This window comes from Lacerta agilis, chromosome 13 (assembly GCF_009819535.1).
Source record: "Lacerta agilis isolate rLacAgi1 chromosome 13, rLacAgi1.pri, whole genome shotgun sequence".
NCBI lineage: Eukaryota > Metazoa > Chordata > Lepidosauria > Squamata > Lacertidae > Lacerta > Lacerta agilis.
The window spans coordinates 6,331,134-6,357,598 of record NC_046324.1 but is presented as its reverse complement, the minus strand read 5'-3'; the positions used below and the strand labels follow the sequence as shown (position 1 = coordinate 6,357,598).

The 26,465-nt window shown below is 50.6% G+C and overlaps 1 protein-coding gene across 1 annotated transcript; it reads right to left on the bottom strand.

Annotated features, from left to right (window-relative positions):
- Window positions 1–3,959: 3,959 nt before the first annotated feature.
- On the bottom strand, window positions 3,960–24,142 carry ONECUT1 (one cut homeobox 1). Its single transcript, XM_033167963.1, has 2 exons — window positions 22,593–24,142; window positions 3,960–4,294 (listed from the first exon to the last, which is right to left on the bottom strand). Exons 1-2 carry the CDS (start codon window positions 23,728–23,730, stop codon window positions 3,999–4,001), a joined length of 1,434 nt encoding a protein of 477 aa, XP_033023854.1. The 5' UTR covers window positions 23,731–24,142; the 3' UTR covers window positions 3,960–3,998.
- Window positions 24,143–26,465: the final 2,323 nt, after the last annotated feature.

The following is a 26,465-nucleotide window of genomic DNA, read 5'->3' as shown; positions in this document are numbered from 1 at the left end:
AAGATCCTTGGCCAACCTGAAAGACTGCAGAGCAAACATGGCCATTCAAAATGCACGGTGGCAGTACAACCTTATGGGCCTGATCCGACCAACGTGCCTGCATAGACTTGGGAAGTGCATTGATTGGCAAGAGGGGAAGCAAGTTGCAAGAGCAGATTCTCGCAGCAGATGACGTCAACGACGTTGGGGAATGATGCATGCAGAACCCAATTGCACAACCCATTTCCCACCCAGAAGGACATACCTAGGGAAGCCAGCTCCCAAAGGAATAACTAGGACCTACTCGTGTGAGAAAAGCTATAAAATATATAGGGCGTTTCTCCAAAAGACATTTTCTTATACATACAAGCAGCCCAGACATCAGCTGGCAGTTCTGCATGTGTATGGACACAGAGATAAGCTGGCAGCAATTTCTGGCACTGTGATCCTTTTCCAGTTATTACCAAGGTACAAATTGCTGACAGCGGCATCCACAACTGCTCAGTTCACATATTACATTTGTCCAAAGAGGATGGCCTGTATCTTGAACAGAGCATTTGGGGCGAATCAAACGATCGCTTGTGAAAGTCAATGAATCCTAAATATAAACATCTAGCGAGAGATACTGAAATTGCATAATTGGGTGAAAAGCGTATGCTGGTTTTTATTCTCTTTGGTTTTAGCAAGTCTCAAAATAAATTACAGTGGAAATAACACTAGCCTGTGGTAATGTAGTGTAAATATTCCTCCATTTCTGAATTTTTGAGGTTTAACAAAAGCAACGTTTTCCTGAATTTTAAAATTATCAAGTGAAATAGTCACAAATTGTATCGCAAGTGAAAATTGGGTTGTCTTTTTTTTTTTTTTAATGAACCCAATGGGGGCCGGTGGGGGGAACAGAAATATCAAGCTAAGATGAGATTCGGTTACTTATGTTTTAGTTTATTCCATACCCTGAAATATGCCCAGTCTCTGTCGCATACTATATTTTGAAAGCATATTTGGAGGCAGAAATCTGCACACATATGATCAGTATGGCTGGTCAGAGTACATGGGACTGCGGTCTTGAAGACCTGACTGCAGTTCTCAACACCCACAGAATCGCGGAGTTGGATGGGACACAAAGGGCTGTCTAGGAGAATCGCAACTTCTTGGGATTAATCCGAAACCCTCAATCTGCTTCTTTCAGATACTTAATGAGCAACCCTGATGCTCTGGAACGAAGTGTAAGCCCTGCTTTCAAAATAAGTTATACTAAGTGCTGCCAGTAAGTAGCCTCTTTAGGGAGAAAAGGTTTGCAGCGGAGAATTTGTTTCAGTTTCCCGCAGTCAAGAGCTTTTTCAAAACATTCAAGTGTTCCTTGGTCTCTGTAGAGTCACCCCAAGCTTATTTTATGGCCAAAATCTGGCCCTGTTGCATTGCACCCCATAGGCCTCATCACACTCCTTTCATAAGAGTTTACCTTGGGGGCTGGGGGGATATGGATTTAACGTGACAATTTTTTTTAACCTGTTCCTCATAATTCCAACCCTGATTTACTAAAACAAAGTGTTTCATATCAATATCCCAGGATCTAAGAGATACACATGCATATCTCTATTGTCCTATGCATTTTGTTTTTTTATCTTGTACTTTTAATGCTGTGGACTGCCCTGAGATCTACGGGGAAAGGCGGCTGGGGGTATACAAATTTAATAAATAAATAAGTGAGTGTAAGAAAAGCCAAGTCACCAAACGTAAACACTGCTGCTTCCATTTTACATGTAAAATGGAAGCTTTCATTACATGGGTGAACAATTACTTGCAACCATGCATTCACAACTTTTCATTCGCATAACAATGTGCCTGTTAAATCTTATCTGTATATAACTCTCTCTCTCAAATAAATAAATAAATAAATAAATAAAAATAGAGATGTGCAAAAACAAATCAAAACCCTGCACCCAGGGAACAACCTGGTAAGCACCAACGGAGGAATGGGCCAGATCCAGTTGTTTGCGGTGCCTAAAAGAGGTTTGCTCTTGGTCTCTATGAGATATAATTCCCAAATGACAAGCTTATATGTGGGCTTCAGTACAAACACGCCACCTGATTCAGGGCCCGGAAGATTCCGTATCTCAGTCGGCGGTGAAATCGCCGCGGTGCCATCCTGTCATCCCTGCAACACTAGGGAAATGTCACAGTGCTGTTGACATTGCCCGTCTCAGTGAGGTGGTGAGGGCCGCCTGGGTTGCTTATCTTGAGCAATGGGTCAAGTGGGTTTAAGTTAAATTTGGTTTAAGTTTTCATACAACTGGTGCCACTCTCCCTCTCCCCCTGCCATTCTAAAAGAACACATTGTGAGGCCTGCTTCCTAAGGGAAGCAACAGGGGTTTCTTCATTTACTTTCAATATCATAAGAATCCCTCCCTAATTTTAACCATATCTTCTTAAAAATATCTGCATGGGCTTCAAAATAACTTCCTTCCATTGGTTTAAGATCATGGACTAGGATCCCACCCTAAGGTAGCGGGAGCCCCAACATCTCTCGGTTGCATTGCCAACTGCGGCTTTGCAGGTAAGATTCAGCTTCTGTTGTGTGGGCAGGGCGGTCCCTCCCCTTACCTGGCCAATCCCCTGGCAACGCCTTCCCAGGCGGGATTGGGCGATTGGCTGAGGTAGGCGGAGACCTCCAGGTATCCAGCCTGGGGAGGATGAAGCCAGCCCAAACTACCAGGAGCCGCACTGGGATCCGGGGGGCTGCGCGTGACCACGCAAAAGGCACCCCCCCATTTGATGTGGGCAGCGGTCATTGTGTCTCACTTTAGCTAGGGCAGAAAAGATGTTGCCTGTATTTTAAACAATTATAATTTAAGTTTTATGAGCATAAATATACATGTAAATAAAATGCACACTCTCTGTGTGTCACGTTGATATTTTCCTGGAAGCTAGACATAGCAGCTGTTTGCTTGGAATTTCTAATAATAAAAAATGTAGTTTGAGACACATGGGCAATCTGAATTTCTGTAGTATATGCCTCTTTTCTGACTTGGGGAGACTATCAAGCATTCCTATTGGAGCCCTGGGTTTTCACATCAAGAAATGCAGGGTCCTGGACAAAGTGTAGTTTACCATCATATCGTTTCTACACTACTGTTTCGTACCACTTGAACAGAGAGGAAATTGCCACAGTTGGAACAACAGTTTGTCTTGCTTAAAGCTGGATGCCTGACAGGAACGAGGCGTTTACCCCTACATCTCTACATAGAATTTTGTGTAAAAATAGCTTTGGTGTATTAAAAAGCATTGCAACAAAATACCTGCAATATAATTATAAATGTGTTCTTTGGTACCTACCTGATATTTTTTACAATGAAATTGTGGGGTTGTTTTGGTTTGTTGGTTTGTTTGGTATTTTTAAATGGACACATCCCTTAACAAACAAAGAGAAGGCAATTGGTTCAGGAAGCATTCGAATTTCTTTGCCTTATCTGAACTTGTTATCCAGGTATTGAACTGGAAAAGTTCAAACAATTAAAAGAGCAAAATCACACTACTTTTTAAAACGAACTCATGTGACTCAATGCTGTTATGGTTGTACTTTCTGAGACCAGCTCTGGCTATGTTCCTCGCTGCTGGTGGGCACCCGGAATCCTATGTACATCTTTCACCTCCATGGTGTTGCCGTAGAAACAAAGAGCTGTATCCGAGAGCATCCTCATCACTGGTAAGAAGCAATGGCTGCCCTCTAGATCACTGACCGGCCACACAGGGCGGAACAGATCATGGGCGAAGGTGTAAAGCCAGCAGCCTGCGATCTCTTCCCAGTCTCTTCATTTTGCAAGCCATCATCCCACTAAAGTGTGTTTCTTCTAGCCAAGTCACCATCAGGTGAAGTTAAGTCTTTGGTTTCTTTGGGGCTTATAAATAACATTTTTTTAAAAAGAGTTGAAGTATAAACCTGCTTTCTTGAAGTCCTGTTCAGTTTTTTTATTTTATTTTAAAGCTTTTCCACCGAAGATTAGTTTGTGGTCAATTCTTTACGCTTTGGTACAAGTGCTTGATGAGGACGATGAGTTGCCTGAACTGGAGCTGCCCCCCTCCTCTTGCCACTTATCCAGGCTCCTCCGTCGCGCGTTCATGAAAAAGTTACTGACTGTGCTGAGCTCCAGACCCAACTGCTGTGAAATGGTGATTTGCAAATCTTTGGAAGGGCGCTTGTTTTCCTTGAATATTGCATGTAGAGTCCGGCGCTGGACGTCCGTAAAGACCAACCTGGGCTTCTTGGGGGTGTTAGTTTTGTCCTTGCCGTGCTCTTGCTCTTTCCGTTTGCAAGCTGAAATGAAAAAGAACACAACACTATGGCTTCACTTCTGCGCAAAGTGTGGGGTTTGCAGCCAAATCACAAATGCATGTTTTGCTAGACAGGCACAGGGCCAGTACACAGAGAGTTCTTGAACTTCCTAGAGAGGACCCTCTATGTGGTCACTTCCCCTACCTCCTCTGGACAGGAATTCTGTAACAAAGAGATAATCTTTTATACTTCTTACCTGTACTGCATCTTTTTTGTTTACCTTACTAAAAACATGTGGTTCATTCTCTGCAAAGGTGGTGAAGAAGGGGAGGTCAACAGACTAGAAATAAAAGGGACAAAATAGTGTAATTGCCTTATTCCTAAGCTTTAGTAAACTGCAAAATGTATAACTGCTTTACTCTGCTAAAAAGGCTTCACAGCCCATTTATTTTCTGTATTTCTCCCACACATGAGGGATAGGAAATTTAAATTTCTCAATCCCTGTCTCCCACAGGAAATGTTGGCAATGTGGTAACTGGTGACATTTGCAATAGTTCTTGATATGTAAGGATCAAAATTTCTGTCCTCCCCCCCAAAAAAAATATATATAGCTTGATTGTAAGGGGGGTGAGGTGGTGAGTGGCACTGTGGGTTAAACCACAGAGCCTAGGGCTTGCCGATCAGAAGGTCGACGGTTTGAATCCCCGCGACGGGTTGAGCTCCCGTTGCTGAGACCCTGCTCCTGCCAACCTAGTAGTTCAAAAGCATGTCAAAGTGCAAGTAGATAAATAGGTACCGCTCTGGCAGGAAGGTAAACAGCATTTCCATGTGCTGCTCTGGTTCGCCAGATGCGGCTTAGTCATGCTGGCCACATGACCCGGAAGCTGAACGCCGGCTCCCTCGGCCAATAAAACGAGATGAGCGCCACAACCCCAGAGTCGTCCCCAGAGTTTACCTAAGGGGGTGGGGAACCGTCAAAGCAGTTTACCAAACTCCTGTGCTCCTGCTATCTATGGCCCAGCCTTAAGGCTGGTGGAAGATAAAAGCCTCAGGAGGTCTTCAGTTACTCTCTGATGTTGTGGCTGAGTGGTTGGGGCCTGCTGTGCAGAGGGCAGATCAGGGAGGCCTTAAATCCACAATGGCTAAAGCTCTCCCTGCCATTCCTCCAAACTGAGGAGAAAAACCACACCAGCCCCGGGAGCTAGCATGTCTGTTTTCGGTCCCATTGGAGAGAACTACCAAAGCAGGGAAGCACCCCACCCTCTGCCCTGGCTGGTGCAGGCTTGGCAGGATGCGTCCAGTGTAGACTCCTCCTCCCCTCCCCACTCCATCCAGTCTCCATAGGATTTCTGGGGCCAGGAATGATTTTTAGACAGCATAAATATGATAAACACGCTTAGCCAGCTGCTCCCATAATTTTGCATGGTTGTTCCCTTTGGTGGCCACTAGGTGGTGACTTGCGCTTAAAATTCCACAAGGCAGGCTTAAGCAGTATGTGGACGGAGAACTCCCAGAAGTGCAAGCTGAAGGGGCAGAGGAAGAGACCAAATTGCAAACGTGCGCTGGATTATGGAGAAAGCTAGAGAGTTCCCAGAAAAAACACCTACTTCTGCTTCATTGACTATGCAAAAGCATTTGACTGTGTCGACCACAGCAAACTATGGCAAGTTCTTAAAGAAATGGGAGTGCCAGATCACCTCATTTGTCTCCTGAGAAATCTCTATGTGGGACAAGAAGCTACAGTTAGAACTGGATATGGAACAACTGATTGGTTCAAAATTGGGAAAGGAGTACAACAAGGCTGTATATTGTCTCCCTGCTTATTTAACTTATATGCAGAATTCATCATGCGAAAGGCTGGACTGGATGAATCCCAAACCGGAATTAAGATTGCCGGAAGAAATATTAACAACCTCAGATATGCTGATGACACAACCTTAATGGCAGAAAGTGAGGAGGAATTAAAGAACCTTTTAATGAGGGTGAAAGTAGAGAGCGCAAAATATGGTCTGAAGCTCAACATCAAAAAAACTAAGGTCATGGCCACTGGTCCCATCACCTCCTGGCAAATAGAAGGGGAAGAAGTGGAGGCAGTGAGAGATTTTACTTTCTTGGGATCCATGATCACTGCACATGGTGACAGTAGTCACGAAATTAGAAGACGCCTGCTTCATTAGAAAAGTAATGACAAATCTAGATAGCATCTTAAAAAACAGAGACATCACCTTGCCGACAAAGGTCCGTATAGTTAGAGCTATGGTTTTCCCAGTAGTGATGTATGGAAGTGAGAGCTGGACCATCAAGAAGGCTGATCACTGAAGAATTGATGCTTTTGAATTATGGTGCTGGAGGAGACTTTTGAGAGCCATGGACTGCAAGAAGATCAAACCTATCCATTCTGAAGGAAATCAGCCCTGAGTGCTCACTGGAAGGACAGATCCTGAAGCTGAGGCTCCAATGCTTTGGCCACCTCATGAGAAGAGAAGACTCCCTAGAAAAGACCCTGATGTTGGGAAAGATGGAGGGCACAAGGAGAAGGGGACGACAGATGACGAGATGGTTGGACAGTGTTCTCGAAGCTAACAGCATGAGTCTGACCAAACTGCAGGAGGCAGTGGAAGACAGGAGCGCCTGGTGTGCTCTGGTCCATGGGGTCACGAAGAGTCGGACATGACTAAACAACAAGGTGGTGACCTTGTTCTCATTGATGAAGAATATTTAAGTACAGTAGGAGCATTCAGCTCCACCTGATTGTACTGGCAGGCTCTGCCCCTGCAAACCCTGGCCCGGTCCAAGAAATTTTGGCACCTGAGGCGAAAACACAAAATGCCACCCCACTTCCAGGGAAGAAGGAGTAAGTGGAGGTCTACATCAGTGACAAGATGGGTGTGAAGATCTTTGCCAGAGACAAAATGGTGGTTTGGGAAATAGAGCAGAGCCAGTTATAGACAGCAGTGCATGAGAGAGGGAAAGCGAGGCACCTGCTCAATGTGACTCATCTATTCCCATTTCAGTAGATGTTGGAGGTGTCAGAACAGCAATATTCTAGCAGCCCTCTACATATCATCATCATCATCATCATCATCATCATCATCATCCCACCATTCATCTGAGCATCACAGGGTGGTTTACAGTACAAAAACACAAAAATACATAACATAATAACAAACTAAACAATTAAAAAACCCACAGTTTAAACAGCCATATACATACAAACAGGGACCCAGATGGCGCTGTGGGTTAAACCACAGAGTCTAGGGCTTGCCGATCAGAAGGTCGGCGGTTCGAATCCCTGTGATGGGGTGAGCTACCGTTGCTCAGTCCCAGCTCCTGCCCACCTAGCAGTTTGAAAGCACATCAAAGTACAAGTAGATAAATAGGGACCACTCTAGCGGGAAGGTAAACAGTGTTTCCGTGCGCTGCTCTGGTTCGCCAGAAGCAGCTTAGTCATGCTGGCCACATGACCCGGAAGCTGTCTGTGGACAAATCCCGGCTCCCTTGGCCTATAGAGTGAGATGAGCGCCGCAACCCCAGAGTCGGACACGACTGGACCTAATGGTCAGGGGCCCCTTTACCTTTTTATACATACAAACGGATGTAAAGATTAATGGCATGTGCCACTTTATCATAGAATCATAGAGTTGGAAGAGACCACAAGGGCCATCCAGTCCAACCCCCTGCCAAGCAGGAAACACCATCAAAGCATTCCTGACAGATGGCTGTCAAGCCTCCGCTTAAAGACCTCCAAAGAAGGAGACTCCACCACACTCCTTGGCAGCAAATTCCACTGTTGAACAGCTCTTACTGTCAGGAAGTTCTTCCTAATGTTTAGGTGGAATCTTCTTCTTGTAGTTTGAATCCATTGCCCCGTGTCCGCTTCTCTGGAGCAGCAGAAAACAACCTTTCACCCTCCTCTATATGACATCCTTTTATATATTTGAACATGGCTATCATATCACCCCTTAACCTTCTCTTCTCCAGGCTAAACATACCCAGCTCCCTAAGCCATTCCTCATAAGGCATTATTTCCAGGCCTTTGACCATTTTGGTTGCCCTCCTCTGGACACATTCCAGCTTGTCAGTATCCTTCTTGAACTGTGGTGCCCAGAACTGGACACAGTATTCCAGGTGAGGTCTGACCAGAGCAGAATATAGTGGTACTATTACTTCCCTAGTGAAGTGTGCAGAATGAGGCCAACTTTAATGCCAGAAGTAGGAAATGCTAAACGAACCATTTCCTCTTAATAGCTGCTGGCAAAGTTGCCTTCTCTGAGCTCTGTTCTGAAACACCGGCAATGTGGAAAACGGAAAATAGGCAACCAATTTGACTGCATCGAAACTTCTGCCAAAAGGTAATGGAGCTAGCTGGCATACTCTACCAGGTAAGAGGAAGTGGAAATACTGACGACATCACTACAACCTGCCTCTTTCGGTTGAACCAAGATAAACGACTGACCTCCAATAACTCTAAATGGTTACGGATGCGCTGAGGGAGGAGCATAAATCCCAGATAAAAGTTCCTCTTTTCAACAACAACGGCTCAAATATTTTGAGTTGACATGATTTCAGGCTAGATGAAATGAAAACTTAGTCATGAGATGCAGGTTCAAGGTTAGAGATGTTGCAGCTGAACCGTTGCTGAGCATTGCTAGGTATTCTGGAACACCTTTGAAGAAACCACAGATGTTGGCAGTAGAGATCATTTTCTTCCCAGAATTCCTGCTTCCTCCCACAATGACCAATCACCTGTTTTCTTTCCATTTTGGGGACCAACTCTTTCCCCTGCTTCCTCCATGCACCTGCGTGTCTCTTATTTGACCAGGTGTAGGTCAGTGCTGCTTCTGGTCTGAAACAGCCTCTCTCTTTGCAGAATAAAACATGGTGAGGGCCTGGGAAAGCACACACACACATACACACATGCCCTGGGTGACCTGAAGACACGCTCTGCCACTGGGCTGAAGGCAGCCCATCATAATCCCTCACCCTGTTCTCCCAGTAGCCAGCCAGAGGAACATAGGAAGTGCCTTATACTGGGTCACACCATTGGCCCATCTTGCTTGGTATCGTCCATTTTTATATTATTTATTTTTACTTATTAAATCTGTATACTGCCTTTCACCAATAGATCTCAAGGCGGTTCACAGCATAAAAATACAAGGTAAAAACACAAAATACGTAATAATAACAGTAACAATAACCTCCCCCTCCCTGCACCTCCCCCGACAGTCCTCTTCCCCACTTGCCATTCCCAGCAACAGGTTTTCAGAGGTCAAGCATAGCCATATTGGCATCCCAGACTCTAGCAAATGCAAGGTGGAGAAGACACGTTTTGGATCGTTGCCTGGAATGGAGGTGTGTCTGAGCCCCCTCGTTCCCCCAACAAAATAAGAAACGGTGAGACACCTGGCATTCGGCTGCAAGCAACGCTTCTGGCCGCAGTTTCCAAAGTGGTCTTTTGGGGAGTCCCTCGTGCAACCGAGGAGCCTCTCGGGGTGGGAGAAGAAGCGTCTCTTTTCACCACCACTCAGAATTTGGCGGTTTGGGTTTTATTTGCCACTGATGCTTATCTAAGTTCCGAATTAGGGCCCCGGTGACTTGTTCCCACTACTGGGCAACAACCTTCCAACCTCACTTGTAGACAAACATTAACAAAGAATAAATGAGCCCAAGGAGAGGAGGTTATAAATCAATCGGCCACAAGGACGCTGCCAAAAAGCAACTGCAGATTCCCTTCTGGCATCAGCGCAGTTGCCATTAAAGCATCGAAGGAGGTCTGCATGTGGTTTTCTACGGAGTGGATGATGAGAGGAGGAAGCGTTGGATAAAATACCCCTCCTCCTCTCCCCACAAACCAAAAAAGATCTTTAACAAACGTTGCAAGCTGAAAATCATCAGCACATGTCTAATATCAGCAGTGGGGTGTGTGCCATACAGTGGGTGCCTCTGCACTAAAGACCCCACTCTTGTAGCAGCTCCAGGAGGGTCTCTTCAGTGGTGGCCTCATGACCTTAAGGGCAGCCCCACACAGAACGTATTGTACTAGAGCAGTGCCTGAACCACTCTGGCCAAGCTGTCTTAATGTCAGGCGGCAGTGAATCCAACCCGAATGGGAGGTCGCCAGGAATGGATAAGACAAGGAAAAGTTCTTACCAACTGCTTTTTATTCAATATTCACAGAGAGAGGCTTGGAAATGCAGCCTCTTGGAATACAGTGGTACCTTGGGTTAAGAACTTAATTTGTTCTGGAGGTCCGTTCTTACCCTGAAACTGTTCTTAACCTGAAGCACCACTTTATCTAATGGGGCCTCCCGCTGCCGCTGTGCTGCCAGAGCACAATTTCTGTTCTTATCCTGAAGCAAAGTTCTTAACCCGAAGTGTTATTTCTGGGTTAGCAGAGTCTGTAACCTGAAGCATCTGTAACCTGAAGCGTCTGAAACCTGAGGTACCACTGTAATGGCATTGCCCCGAGTGAGCCTCCACCCCCCCTCTCCCATTATGCGTCATCACTACGGGTGCTGAGATGTGCCCTCTGCCTCTGAGCTCTCTGCTCTCCTACTTTCAATGCTTGCCGGGTTCTGGGAAGGGGGGGTCTGGAATGCTTTCTGAAGACACTGTGTACATCAGCTGCCCCCCCTCTGGTGCTTCTTCCTCCTCCTCTCCCATTATTTCTCAACCTTTCCCCCTCATCTTCCTCTGAGCTGTGACCTCCCTCAAACCCCTGTTGTAATTGTGAACTGTCTCCTTCTCTGGAACGTTCAGGCTGGGGAGGCGGTCTCCACCTTTCCTCCTCTGCCCAGTCCCTGACACTTAACCCAAGAAAGGTAATACCTGGTGCATTAGCTAGAACAACGGTTGTCAGTTTGCTATGCCAAGTTTAAGTTTCTGCAGTTAGAATACTGAACTCTAAACAACTTGCGACTGAGCATTGGGGACCAGAAGATACTCTGCAGCACCCCACAGCTCAGTTGTCCTAGAATGATAGAACTGTAGAGTTGGAAGGGACCCTGCTATGCAGGAATCCTGCCCACAGCAGCCACCCAATGCCACTCTCTGAAACGGCATCCATAAGTCAAAGCAGAATCACAGAAGGCTGGCACCTTGGACAGCCACCCCACAGATTCAGGGTACCATGATCAGTGGTATTCAACGCCACTGAGAGGTCAAGCAACAGTGACATGGCTTGACTCGCCATCTGCCCCTCCCGGTAAAGGTCATCCATGAGGGTAACTGGGGCTCTGTGAGATGAGCTGGCTATGTGCCCTACAAGATGCTCCAGAATCCCACACAAAGTGGCATGTATCCCCCTCACCCTCGCTGGGTAAGACAAAGGGGAGGGGCATTCATTAAAAGTAGAAAGTTGGAAACAAACTGATGCCGGGGTTAAAAAGCCTCACGGGTCCATCAAAATCTGAAGGCTTGGAAGAGATCCAGTCCCTCTTTCTGTTCTGCCAATAGGTGCCTACAGCCAGGCACTCAGGTGAAGAAGCATTTGGGAGGGGTGGGGGTGCCATTTCCCTTTCCTTACTTCTTAACGTACCCCCCAAAGGGCTGGAGTAAGTATGTGGTGGTGGGGAGGCTAGTAACTTTTGGGTGTCCCCTCTTCATACAATAAAATCCCTGCCCTGCACAAGGCCAGCAGTCTCCCACAGACATTCTGCTGCAGAGCTTAAGCAGAAGGCAATGCTGCACCTGACCAAAATCGTTGGGAGGGCGCAGACGAGCAAATTAATTATGCAATAATAACAGGATCCACTGCACCACATTACAATTTCATCCTAGGCCATAAAACATATTTATGGCACATGTCTGATGATCAGTGATTCCATCCAGAGCCCCCAAGCTTTGATTGCAGCCTTTTTTTATTATTCTTGCTGGGCTGATGCCAAATAATCTGCCAGGAAAAAGTGACATTGGGGGAGAGAGTGTATTTGGAGGAGAGCATGCGGAAATGACAGAGAGGAGGGACAACGTGCCCCACCCTCCCTGAGCCCCCTCACAATTCACCTGAGGGTGCGGCAGACCAGCCACTTTATATTGCAGCAGATTCTTGGCCCAGTCTAGTTGAAGAAGACCAGGGAACGGGCGCTGGCTGAGAGACCCTGGAAGCAGAGGCACTGTGCAAGTCAGAGGAGGTACAAAGAGTCCCGGCTGGCCGATTGCAGTCTTGGCATCTCCTCCTTGCGTCACAATGGCACAGAGCGGGGCATGGCAGGAAGCCTCCCCCATTCCCAGCACCCCTTCCTCCTGGAAGCAGCACAAGACCGGCTCTTGGCAGTAAAAGTGAATTCTGCTATCATTTTCGAGAGCGGTGATTGATTGTCGCCTTTAACGTATTGCTTTAATTACCTGTCCAAGGCTGGGAATATTTCAAGCTGCAGTGGCGTTCATTTCCTAACTTGTTACTAAAATACAAATGTCAGCACAAGCCTTCTCCATAGGCCAGCGATGGAACAGGCTGGTGACACCTCTCTCCCTCTCCCTCTCCCTCTCCCTCTCCCTCTCCCTCTCCCCAAAGACTGCCTTAGAACATTGTCAGAGCATTGGTGTGAACCCTAAAGTGGCTGAAGGGGAACCTGGGTCCCCATCTGACCTCTTCCTGCAACTTGCTCATTAAGGAGGTATTAAAGGGTGCTGAAAGATATTCTAAACTTTCCAAATGAGGGCAGAAGCCCAAATAAATTGTTCAAGATAAAAATTGGGCAGATAGAAGGCTGCAGTGTGCTGTAGCAAAAATGTGTGCTGGGATGGCTTAGCCTAGAGATGCTCCAAAACATCAAGCTGGAGAGGAGAACAAACAGAAGGCATTTAGAGGGGGGGGTGGATTTCACCAGACATGTGTGGAAACCTGCATTTCTCTCTAATGACACCCACACCATAGCACAATAAGTGCAAAAGAGGCATTTAAAGTGGATTAAAGGGCTCCGGCAAATCCACTTTTTAAAAAAAGCCCCGGACCTTTTTGTAGTTTGGGAAAGGATGGACAAAAGCACTGAAAAGCATGAGGTGAATTGGCGGCTAGAAAGAAGGTGTGTCAGCACCCCACAGGCAAATTAGGATGAATGCTCTCTGCCATATACTGTAACCATCTTGTAAACAAATCTGAACAAATGCTCAATAAAGATGGCCTAAGGCCTCTTGCCAACCTAGCAGAAGTGCAAGTAGATAAATAGGTACCACTCCGGCGGGAAGGTAAACGGCGTTTCCGTGCGCTGCTCTGGTTCGCCAGAAGCGGCTTAGTCATGCTGGCCACATGACCTGGAAGCTGTACGCTGGCTCCCTCGGCCAATAAAGCGAGATGAGTGCCACAACCCCAGAGTCGTCCATGACTGGATCTAATGGTCAGGGGTCCCTTTACCTTTACCTTTAACCTCCACATAAGCTCTGGGCCAGCAAAAAGCTGAAAACTGCCCTATTTAGACAGGCCCTCGCGAGGTTATTGTTTATCTAAAGCATTCAATATCTATTAATGTTTTTAATTAAGTTTTGCAAATACTTGTAGACTTATTTTGTTCCAGTTTATATGTTGTAAGCCATGTTGCTATACTCTAAGAAAGAGTGAATAATTTTCAAATAAACGAAATAAGCAAATCAGAACAAATGTTCAGTAGGTTGTCTGGAGGGGTCCAGAATCCACCTGGTTTGAACTTCAGCTGAGAAATTGAGCCTAAAATACCCTTTGAGCCTTTTTGGTGGCATCAGTGCCACATGTGACCTAGATTAATGCAGGAAAGGAATCTAAATGTCAAGCTTTACATTTGCATAACAGGCTGACTGGAGGAACTGCTTTGAGGCTCATGTGTGAAGTTAGTGCTGTAAGACAGTGTTAAAGAGGATTCCCTGTTTAGGGAAGTTTTTAATATGTGATGTTTTATCGTATTTTTAATATTCTTTTGGGAGCCACCCAGAGTGGCTGGGGACACCCAGCCAGATGGGCGGGGTACAAATAATAAATCTATTATTATTATTATTATTATTATTATTATTATTATTATTATTATTATTCCCTCTCAGATTCATTCCCCTCCTTAGTCAATGCAGAAACTAGTTCTGCATGTTTCCTGTGCTTTCCAAGTGATGATGTGGAAAAACTGGACCTTGGCCCGAGAAATTTCAATGACCAGCCCTAAATGTGCATTCTGATTATCATCACCCATTGGATAATGCTAGTGTTGAGCATCTCCCTTCCTTGCTTTCATGCCCAAACAAGTTTCTAAACTCTCTTTAGTTTTTAATTTTTTAAAAATCCATAAAAGAACGGCCCTTTACCCTCACAAATGCTCACATAGCTAAGGAAGACGACACACTGACTTGGAAAAGCGCGTCACCCCCAGTTCTTGATTCAAGGGCAGTTCCCTTTGGGGCAGAGATTAATGGCCAAGCTGCTGAAGTCACCTCCTCTGGTCCATTTTTCTTGTTCCATAGTTATGTGGGATTAGCAGAAGCTGCTACAGCAGGAAATTAGAAAACCAGAGCAGGCTTTGCAGCAAAGCAGGCCAGCTCCCGCACTCAGCTCAATTATGCTGCCAGGTGGTTTACTACCAGGCCCTGCCCAGGCTGCTGGTTTTACCCTTCACTCTTCATAGCCTACAAGGAGCACAGAAGAACCATCTCCCCCAGAGCCAACTCTGCGGTGTACCACTGGTAGCAACAGACGCCCCATTCTGCTGCCCCCTCTGTGCTTGCCACCACTGAAGGCATATGGGGCTCAGAGTCCCCACTACCTTATGGTGGCCTCCTTAGGAGTAGGAAAACAGCCAGCTGAATTCCAAGTCCCCTGCTTGGCGACCCCAGCCCATCTCCCCTTGTGCTTTCCCAGGTGCTTGGGCCACCATCAGTAGCATGACTCCAATGGTCCAAGCAATGGGTATGGGGACAATCAGCCCATGAGTATGTCCAGAAACAAGGACAGCCCAGAAATCCAGTTCAGCAGTTCTGAACAGAGTATAGGAAACAGGGAAATGTGGAGATACAGGGAGCACATAAATAAAAAAGTTTAAAAAAACCTATGCCAAATCCTGGTCTTCTCTTCCTACACTCGGCCAATAGCAGAACGTACTCACCTATCTTGGCAGTTCCAGGTTGAGCAGCCCAAGAGGGAGGGAGGTGGTGGGAACCATCCTAATTTAAAGGCTATGCAGCCCCCCCGCCTGTGCTCCCCAATGCCCCCAAACCTATAAAAACATTATTCAGAATTGTGGTTTGCCCAACCCACTATAATAATAATAATAATAATATATAATAATAATTTATTATTTATACCCCGCCCATATTAAAAGCAATACAGCACCAAACAGTAAAAACTTCCCTAAACAGGGCCACCTTCAGTTGTCTTTTAAATGTAAAACAGTTGCTTATTGCCTTGACATCTGCTGGGAGGGCGTTCCACTGGGCAGGCGCCACTACTGAGAAGGCCCTCTGCCTGGTTCCCTGTAACCTCACTTCTCGCAGCGAAGGAACTGCCAGAAGGCCCTCGGCACTGGACCTCAGTGTCCGAGCTGAGCGATGGGGGTGGAGATACTCCTTCAGGTATACAGGACCGAGGCCGTTTAGGGCGGGGGTCTGCAACCTGCAGCTCCGGAGCCGCATGCGGCTCTTTTACACCTTTGCCGCGGCTCCGGGGCGGATACGCCTGTTCACTTCTCCAGCTGGCCGGCGGCCCGCCCTCCGGAGGCTGAGGGTGCTGCTGCTGTGCTGCTCTGCTCATGCGTCGTGCCTCGTTTCTGCCAGCGCAGACGCAGCAGCAGACAGCAGCAGTTTCCCTCCAGAGGTGTGGCTGCTGCTGCTGGTGTGGAGCTGCTGCTGGCTGCTGTATCGAGGCGACGACGAGGTAGGCAGCTGTGGGCTGGGCCAGGGGCGGCGGGTGGTGGGCGAGGGCGAGGGGGGAAGCCCTCCTTTTAAAAATGGTCGAGGAAGCTGCACCTGTTTCCCTGCCGCTGCCTCCTTCACTCCTGCTTCCGCTCGCAGCCTCAGACCGCGCTCTCGCGGGCGCACGTCTCTCTCCGCCCCGGAGCAAGGCCGGGACTCGCCCTTGCCCGGGACCCGCGTCTCAGGAGCCAATGGGTGCATGTGTCGCGAGGGGGCTTGGAGGCTCCTAGGGGCCCGCGCACGCACAGATGTGGCTGCTTTAAAAGGCTGCATGGAGGAAAAGGCAGTTGTGCGTTCTTCCGCAGCAGCGTCGAGCGGAGCCGCCGCCGGACCTCACCAGGCAAGGTTAGTCACGTCGCCCCCGCCTTCCAGGGCGCAAAGCTGGGCTGGCTGGGCAGAAACCACCGTTGAGCTCTCTGCCTGCCGTGGGCGGGGGGCTTTGCAACCCCCCAACGAGTCCCTTGGGGTGGGGGACTGGGACTGGGGAGGGGGAGTCCTCTGCCGCTGCTTCCTCAGGTGTGTTGCTTCGGCTGCCGGGCGGAGCGTGGGAGCGCAAGTTGGCCGCCTGCTCGCGCCCTCCGGCTGTGGCCTCTCCAAAGTGGCCGCTCCAAACGCGCGGCGCAAAGAGCGGCGCCTTGGCTTTGCCCCGGTTTGGTTGGGCAGCCTGTGGCTGGAGGAGATCCGGGGGATTCCTCCTCGGCGGCTGAAAGAGGGGCTTTTTCTCCCACGCTTTCTTTTCTCCCAGTTCTAGGTCACTCAACCCACAATAGCACTTCTTTAGTCTCCTTGCCGCACGCGCTCTGGCAACTTTTCAGGCTCCGGCTTGCGTAAAAAGTGGGAAAGCTTTCTCTCGCTTCCTTCCCCCCCCTCTCATTTCCTTCCCCCCTCCCCCTCCAATGCTGCTCTCCAACCACCTACCTGCTTGTCACAAGTTTTGACCCCCCCCCACTCCTTGGAAGGGTTTCATTATTGGAGCTGAGCTTGTCCCCTGCTGAGGTAAATGACTTATTGCTCTGCTTCGACCGGGGTGGGTGGGCTGGTAAAGAAAACCAAACCTGAGTAACTTATGCAGAGGCAGAATTTACTAGGTGGGGGAGAAGCCCCTGTTGTGACTTCCAGGTGTTTGGAAGCACGGACAGCCCACCAAAAAGAAAACTTGTGAAAATGCTTCCTTCGCGAGGGCAAGGAGTAATAGGGGTGGAGATGGGCCGAAAGTCCAAAGGAAATGATTTCTTGAAGGGGGAGGATGTACTACGGGAGGCAGAATAAAGGGCTGGTTCTCACAGAGACATGGGTAGGAGAATGACGCCCCAAAAGGTTGCAGTTTTTCCTCTGTCCTGAGTGTGTGTTAGGGGAGCCTTGACAAAGCACTTGTTGGCGTGGAAGAGAGGAGTCCTAACTCGGATCTGTGTTCATGTGCAAAATCTATTGCCATTGTCATTAAGGGGGCAGGGAACTCCCCTAAAAAGGTTTGAACAGTATGAACTACTACAGCCACCTGTATGCAAGTCAGCACAAACATCACAGGCTTCTCTGGTGCAATTCTGTGCTTTATTTAGCAAGAGAGGAGGTTGGAAGATGTGAGCATAGCCTCTGGCTATGTAAAAGACACTAAGATTATTGTAAAAGCCAGCAGTCTTCAATTAGACATGGGACAAACATTTAACACAAGTGTGTAGTTGAGGACTCATTTTTTTTAAAAAAAACAACAAATCAAATATTTGTATGCTGTTGCAACCCACCTTGGATCAGGCTGTGACCTGGTAGTGGTCCCCAGGTTGGATAAAAATGAATGATTTAAAAAAATAATAAAAAAATGGATTTTTTTTATTTAAATCAGATTTTTTTATTTAAATCAGATTTTTTTAATTTAAATCAGATTTTTTTTATTTAAATCGGATTTTTTAAATTTAAATCAGATTTTTTAAAATAAAATGCAGTGTTATATTTGTTTTAAATGTCACAGTGGTTTTGCGGCTCCCAGTTTCTTTTTTTTCCTTCAGAAACGGGTCCAAGTGGCTCTTTTTGTCTTAAAGGTTGCAGACCCCTGGTTTAGGGCTTTAAAGGTCAGCAGCAACTAAGTAACAGCAACAGTTAATTGCACATTTATTCAAAATCCAATTAAAATTATTTCGTTTAATTAATTGAACAAAACTGATGAACTTGATTGAGTGACACCAGCCAGCTTTTCAAAGTCTGATACTCATTTACACCTCCAGCCCTCCCTTGGCACCACCTCTTAGCCCAATGCACACCCCGCTCAGTTTTGCAGATCAAGGCTCCTGTCAGAAAAGGGGCTGAGGGATTGGCTCCCTCTGCTTGTTCTACAGCAAGCCATGGGGAACTGGCAACCCTCCAGAAGGTGCTGGACTCCACCTCTGACCGCTGGCATTGCAGAGGTGAGGCCAGACCCAAAATGGCGGCAGGTGGAGGTGGAGATGCGTAGTCAGTTAGCATTTCCATTGGAAAGGCTATGTTCTTGTCATCGTGATTTCCTTGTGGCAAGGAGTTCCACAGTTCAGTGTTCCCCGAGCTAAGTACAGACATTAGCTCTGGAGGGATGGTGACACAGCCTTCTCATTTAAGACAGAATTTGCTGATCCAGAGGATCTAAATAGGAAAGTCCATGTTTTACATTCCCCCCCCCATGCCTCTCAATTTTACTAGTTCACTGTGATCCACCCCCCTTCTCCTCTCACACTTGAGCTATATTCTACCCAGATGGGCAGGGTGCAAATAAATAAATAAATAAATAAATAAATAAATAAATAAATAATACTCCTCCCCCACCCATTGCCAGTTTATTTCACATCTCTTCTCCTTTCCACTCACATTCCCTTCTTCCTCCTGCAACAGCTCTGCTCTCTCTATCCCCTTTCCTTCCTATTCCCAGGTGAAAATAGGAATCTTTTCTCTCTTCATCTTAATTCCTCTAGCACTGGGCCTTTTTCCAGTGGAAGACGAAGACCTTCTCCACCTGAACGACCTGCCCCCTATACTCAGCCTGTGCAGTAGGAAGCCTAGGGGGCACAGCCAGGTGGACTTAGGAGCATCATTGCAGTGAGTCAGGGTTGCCAACTTGAATAAAATATTGAGGACCCAGGTAAGCCCCGCCCCATATAATTGATCGCATGACCTGGTGCATGCACACCATTTTAATGTCAATGCCCATCAACTGGGGGTGGGGAGCCCCCTCGAATATGTGGGGGCCAAAGGGACCTCGGCCCCTAGAAGCTGGCTCCTATGCACTTAGTCAAGCCATTGATTTACCTAGCTCAGCATGGGCAGCAGGTGGTTTCAGGCGGGGTTATCTGGCAGCCCTGACCCTTGGGAGCCCTGAAACCCAGCTGAAGGAGGGGAGGGCAGAGGCCCTGGAAAAACCCACCCTTGGTTTGCTGCGGAAGCTTCTGCAATTCCTGATTTGAGTGGAAGTCGGAGGAAAGCCGCGGCAGGATTTCGCCTTTCTCTGAAGAAGCTGCCAGGGCAAGGGGGAGGGGGCGCACGTTCAACGTCACCGGGGAAACCCTGCCAGGAACAAAAACGCAAAGCCGCACCTCCGCACCCAGTCCAGGTTTCCGGAAAGAAATAGACCCCGTTTAGTGCAATTGTCTGGAAAGATCAAGAAGAGACACGAATTTAAATGCTTGCGAAATGCGCAGATAGGATCCTCGGTCTTTATTCAAGAAGAAGAAGATGATGGTGAAGAAACCCCGAGGTTTTTGCTCTCTCGCTCTCCCCCCCCCCATCCCCCAAGGGACCCTTTTTCGTTGTGCCCCACTCCTAGTCAATTGGGGTCCGCCATTTTTTCCTTTCGGTTTGCCAGGCTCTCTCCGGGAAAGGACAACTTGGACAAACTTTTCAACACCTGCCCAGCCCAGCCCCCCCCCCTCCCTGGGCTTTTCTCTGGGCAGTTAAGCCACAGCTAAGCCTAGGAGATGGCGAGCTGGGAGACGCTGGATGGGCTCTGGAAGACGCCTGCTTGTCATTCAGGGGCAGCTGGGCTGCCTTGCAGGGCGCTTCAGGGGGGCGAGAGCAGCTTGGAGGGGCTGTTGCGGGGGGGGGGAGACCTCGGCAGATGCCACGTGTTTCGGACCACTGGAAAAAGCCGAGAGGTGGAAATGAGGGAAGCGAAGGGGCGAATTGCTGCTGCTGTGGGATCTTAATCGGCCCGATAATTCTTCCCTTAAATGCCGGAGAGCGAGTTATAATCCGGAGGCGAAATTTAATTTGCATTGCCTGGAGTAATTTACGACGTTTCGAACTGATGTTCATACATCAATATCAATCGGCGCAGGTTTTTGCCACTTAGGAAGATCATCTCGCCTTTAAAACCTGCACAAAATAAAATCGATCGTGGGTGCATTTGCCGCAGATTGCTTGGCTTGGCTCTGCTCGAAGCCAGGAAAAGCGGCGGCAGAGCGAGGGGGTGCAGGAAGGCGGTCCAGAACCTGCCCGGCCCTCCCCGAGGAGCTACCGGGGAGGAAGGAGAAAGCCTTCCTCGAAGACGGAGACCTCTGGGCAGCCGGAACCGCGGGGAAGCCGCCTCGGACGCTGCAGGCGCCTTCTCTGCTGCGTCTCGGGGGTGTCACTGCCTCGTGGCCACAATCCGCCCTAGAGCTGCCCAGGGCTGGTGGAGCAAAAATGGCCAAGCAGGGAGCTTCAGGCTCCTCGCCCGTCGTCCGTTCCCCGCAGAAATAATCAGGAGAGAAGCGGGGTAGGAAATCCCGTAGTCTTATACAGCTTCAGCTATAACATATAGGATGGACTCATAATTATTATATAATAAAATATAATAAAAATAACGAAATGTATTTAATAACTGCATTACAAAAATACATGCAACCTCCCATTTCCAGCCACGATGTTTGCTTTGCGCGCACGCACCGACTTCCCTCTCGAGGAAAGGGCGTGTCGAGTGATTCCGAGATCAAGGGTTGTTTCCTTCCAGTATCGATCTATGCAAATCCCCTCCCAATAATCGAAGGGGAATCTCTTCTCTCCCCGCCCAGCCGCCCTCCCCACGGAAGCAGCCTCTCGGCTGCAGGAGAGCCGTCCAAAGCGCCTCCAGCCGGGCACTCGAGAAAGGCAGGATGGAGCCTTGGGTGATGCGCACGCTTTGCGCAACTTATGCCGCATCCTTCCACGACTTTCCCCGGCAAGCGCTGTTCTTGCTTGTGAGCCTTGACGGCTCGGGTCTCCTCAGCGGCTTGGACTTCCCCCAGTCAAAGGGTCATTCCGCCAGCCTCACTTTTGCGGGCTGTTAAAAGGTTTTGCCGGTTTGCAGGCAGCATGTCGAACCCGGAGGGAAACTAGAGCTGTCTTCCAGGGCGAGAAACCAGCGCCTCCAAAAGCCAGGAACTTCCTCGTCTCTTCCAGGCGCCGCTGCTTTGAAGCGCACAGGCGCCACCTGCGCGGGACCTGCGCGCTCCTCCACCATCGCGCCAGGCCAGCCTTTCACCAAGGAGTTCAGCCCGAACAGCTCGCCTAGTTTCTCTTTCCTTCCACACAGCCAAGAGACGCCGCAGAGAGCGAGCCAGCTGAGCCCGACGCCTCTCCTGCGTAACAGAGACCTGTGGGGTCAAGGAGGCGGAAGAAACCCCTCCCCAGGCCAGCCTTTCGCCTGACCCTCCTCGCCCTCGGAGGTGCCAGCTGGGGAAGCTCCCGACTTTGGCTTCTGGAAAATTTTTGTGGGCAAACCGTTGGCTATTAATTGTTGAAAAGCAAAGCAAAGCAAAAGAACACGGGTGGTCGGTCCAAAAACCAACACAGTAACGAGCTCGGTTTGCAAGGAACCATGCACTGAACGCGATCCAAAGGGACCTGCAGCCACCACCTTGGACATTAATCCGGACAGACGGGAAGACACCCAGCGGCGCAAGCGTATAAGAGAAGGAGGCCTCCACACGAGAAGGAGCAGGACAGCAGGAGGACCGAGGACGTTTAGGTGAAAACGCCAGAGCTGCTGCAGCCACCGGCCGCCGCCTCTTGCAGCAGCCACACGTGTGTGTGTGTGTGTGTGTGTGTGCCGCAGCCCCTTTGCACAACCGTGCGGCTCCGGACGCGAAAGAGCGCGTGGAGAACGCTTTCGGCGGGAGGGGGGCTTCCCACGTGGCCCCGATTCCTGCCCCATCCTGATGCGCTAACAAAGCGCTGTAGGCCAGCTCTGCGCCTCGCAAGACCAGCCGGATCAGCGGCCTGGGAGCGACAAGAAAAAAAAGGCCGCGCGGAGAGGTCCCTCCCTTGCTCCTGAAGGCACCACAAAGACACTACACACCCCTCTCCCCCAGTGGCCACCCACCCACTCCATCCTCAGTCTTCGGGCTGGTGGGCCTTTGTTTGGGAACGGCGCAGGGGCCGGGCTGGCCGAAGGGGAACAAAGCCGAGAGAGCCCCTTGCGTGTGCAGCCCCCCACCTGGCGCCGGCCCGCTGCTGCCTGCCTGCCTGCCTCCCACCCCACCCCATCCCTACCGCTCACCTGCCAGCCTGAGCGCGGACATCCTCTGGAATTCGGGCTCCTGTAGCCACTTCCACATCCTGCGGAAAGTCTCTCTGCCGGACTTGAGCTTGCTCCAGGGCTTGGGGTTCCTCAGCAGGTCCGAGAGCGTCCCCTGGGAGCGGCAGAGGACGCGCTGGGCGAAGATGGCTTGAGGGATGCTGTAGCGCTTGAGCTCGGTGGTGATCCGCTGGGCGACTTCTTTGGTGTTGATCTCCTCCATCTGCCCGGAGCCGCTCCCGCCGCCGTTGACCTGCCCGGAGGCCGCCGCCGCTGCTCCCGCCGCCGCCGCCGCCGCTCCCGGGTGGGCTTCCCGGGGCCCGGCACCCAGGATCTGCCCGTGGCCCGGCGCGCTCAGGTGGGCGTGGGGGTGGTGCGGGATCCCGTGGAGAGGCCCCATGCCGGGAGCAGAGGTCGGCGTCAGGTGCTGCTCGCCGTGCCTGGCCAGCAGGGCAGGGTGATGCGCTTCGTAGCCGTTGGGGGCCAGCATCTTCTCGGCGGCGGCGGCTCCCGGGTGAGCGTAATGGGGGAGCCCTTGCTGGGAACCGTGCAGCCCGCCCAGGCCGGAGCCGGAGAGCGGAGAGAGGCGCTGCCCCATGCCGGGGACGTCTTTGGCGTGGTAGGGCGAGTACAGGTTGTTCATGGACGCGGCCAGGCTCCTCTCGTCCCGCATGAGGGTGAAGCTCCCGCTCACGTTCCCCGACAGCCGCTGGTGAGGGTGATGAGGGTGCTGGGACGGGTGGTGGGGGTGATGGGGGTGATGGTGATGGTGGGGGAATTTGTCCGCGACGGTGGAGATGGGCGGGAGCGGCTGCAAAGGCGTCAGGGTGGTGTAGGTGCTGCTCATGCTGAGGCCAGGCGGGGTCTCGCAAGCCATGGTGATGGTGGGGTGCAGAGGGCCGCCCAAAGGGTGCTCCGCGCCGCCCCGGTGGTGCGCGTAGTCCCCTCCGTCCAGGAGGGCGGCCATGCCCAGCGGGCGAGCGCCGTGGGCCAAGGGGTTGCTCTGGCCGCCGCCGCCGCCGCCGCCGCGGGGGTGGGCGCTCCGGAGCAGGTCGGGGCCCGGCTCATGGCTCACCCCGTGGAGGTCGCCCAGAGTCTCCATCGCCAGTTGGGTGTTCATGGTGGCCGCGCGGGCGGGCGGGCGGCGCGCACATCTATCTGGTTTGGGGTGGCCCGCGAGGCACCGAGGAAGCGCTTCCCTTTGCCGGCTCGCCTGCAACACCGGCACCTTCCCTGCCCCCGAGGCCGCTCCGAAGCTCGCTCTCTCGCCCGGCCTGGGATGTTGCTGGCTAGAATTTGGGTTTTATTCCAGGGGGGAGACGCGGCTGGGGGGGCTTCCTTTGGTGTTGGGAATGAGCCCCCGGCAGATGCCTCCCCGCCGGTCTCCCTATAACAGCCTCAGCCGCGCCTCCAGTCGGGCTCCGTGCGCCTCTCTCGCCATCGCCAGCTCTCCCGCTTACTGTTTCAGTGGCTTTGGTGACGGGCTCCGCGGTTGCAGCTGCCGGGGTTGGGAGAAAGCGGACATGCGCGCTGGGGACTCACGCAGCGCCTCCCCCTTCTCTCTCTCTCTCCTCCCCCCCCCCACCTGCGCGCGCGCCCCAGGATCCACACACTCACACGTGCCTGCTGCTGGCCCGCGCAAGACCGGCTAGCGCTGCTGCGCGCTCCCGTCGGAGGCTGAGATTGCCAGGCACTGACCAAGAATGTGTGTTGGGGTGTGTCTATGGAGAAGGGCGCTCGGAAAGGCCGACCCTTATTCTCCCCCCGCCCGCCCCAGGCTTGGGACTGTCCCCGAACTTCCCGCGGGTCGTGGCTCATCTTGCCCTGAGCTCCACGAGAAGGCGGCGTCTCCCTCCGGAGTCCAGCGCCGCTGGGTGCTCCATCCCCTCGGCGACTTCGCGCTTCCAGCGGAGAAGCTGCGCGCAGCTCCTGGCGGCGGATGGGAAGATTCCCTCGCGGGTTTTTCACGCCTGCGGAGCGCCGGTTCGGAGCGGATCGCAGTCTCCGCTGTTGCCGGCCGAGCAAGAGCGCCGAAGAACCAAGAGTGGGCGGGGACGAAGAGAGACGAAGCCGGGAAGAGGGAGTCAGAGGCGCCCCCGTGGTCACTCCTTAGCCATCAAGGAGGCTGCCATCCCGTGCCACACATTTACCTGGGAGGAGGTCCCCCTAGAAGTCAGTAGGCGTGGGAAGGGTAGCTTTCTTTGGCAACCCTTGTTACCAACACTGACTGGCAGCAGCGGCTGTCCAGAGGTTCAGGCAGGGTCCAGGGGGCCTCCGCAGGAGATTCCGGCGGAAATTGAACCTGGGACGCACAGCAGGCGCTCCTCCCACTGAGCCACCATGGGCGCATCCAGGATTTATTTTAGGGGGGGGAGGCTTTATGTAAAGGGGGAGCAAAACCGAGTTATCTGCGTCGCAGTTGGTCAGATAAATATTTTTATATATTTACTTGATTTAGGGGGGCAGCTGCCCCCCTGCACTCCCGTGGCTACGCCCATGTGAGCCACAGGGCCCTCCCCCTTCTCTTCAGGCTGGTGTCCCTCCTCTCTCTCGCATCTCCTTCCAAAGAGTGCGGGGCGGGGTACCTGCCGCCCCTCCCCTGCTTTATTTTCACAACAACCCCATGGGGGCTGCAATTGGCTCACAAGCATCCAGACATCCACTCCTCCATCTTATGCGCGGGCAGCTTGTGGTTGGTCTCTGCCCCTTTCTGTCACTAGAAAGAGCACTGAAAAGAAGTCATCGAAGCTTCTAAAGGCACAAATACAGGATGGGTGACACCTGGCTTGAGAGCAGTACATGTGAAAAGGATCTAGGAGTCTTGGTAGACCACAAACTTGACATGAGTCAACAGTGTGATGCAGCAGCTAAATAAGCCAATGCAATTCTGAGCTGCATCAATAGGAGTATAGCGTCTAGATCAAGGGAAGTAATAGTACCACTATATTCCGCTCTGGTCAGACCTCACCTGGAATACTGTGTCCAGTTCTGGGCACCACAGTTCAAGAAGGATACTGACAAGCTGGAAGGTGTCCAGAGGAGGGCAACCAAAATGGTCAAAGGCCTGGAAACAATGCCTTATGAGGAACGGCTTAGGGAGCTGGGTATGTTTAGCCTGGAGAAGAGAAGGTTAAGGGGTGATATGATAGCCATGTTCAAATATATAAAAGGATGTCATATAGAGAAGGGTGAAAGGTTGTTTTCTGCTGCTCCAGAGATGCGGACACGGAGCAATGGATTCAAACTGCAAGAAAGAAGATTCCACCTAAACATTAGGAAGAACTTCCTGACAGTGAGAGCTGTTCAGGAGTGGAATTTGCTGCCAAGGAGTGTGGTGGAGTCTCCTTCTTTGGAGGTCTTTAAGCAGAGGCTTGACAGCCATCTGTCAGGAATGCTTTGATGGTGTTTCCTGCTTGGCAGGGGGTTGGACTGGATGGCCCTTGTGGTCTCTTCCAACTCTATGATTCTAGGCTTCCTCCCGGGTCTGATTTGCTTCCCGCCCACGCTTCCAGAGTCCACCAACCTGTCTCTAACCAAGCGGCGCGAGATATCAGGGCTTCCAGGGGCTTACCTAGGCTTGGAAGGACCTTGCACAGCGCACTTCCTCCCCACCAAACTCGTAACGCTATGAATGCTGCTGGGAAACGTTTTTTGGTTCAGAGCACCAGGTTGGAAGAACGAGACCTTGTTGCCTCCTCCTTGGACAGATCCTCATTATGTACATGTTTAAAGAGTTTTCAGCCAACGTTTTAAACACATGACTTTCCCCCAGGGGATCCTGGGAAGTGTAGTCCCCTTCGCAAGGGTGCTTCAGCAGGGGTGGAGGAACATGTGGGATGGCCTTTAATGGGTAGG

What these genes read in the sequence shown, in the direction of transcription:
- ONECUT1 (XM_033167963.1), bottom strand. Translation starts at nt 23,730, where the DNA reads ATGAACACCCAACTGGCGATGGAGACTCTGGGCGACCTCCACGGGGTG. An exon ending in GTCCGCGCTCAGGCTGGCAG is followed by an intron (nt 4,295 to 22,592) that starts GTGAGCGGTAGG and finishes TTTTCATTTCAG; the next exon opens with CTTGCAAACGGAAAGAGCAA.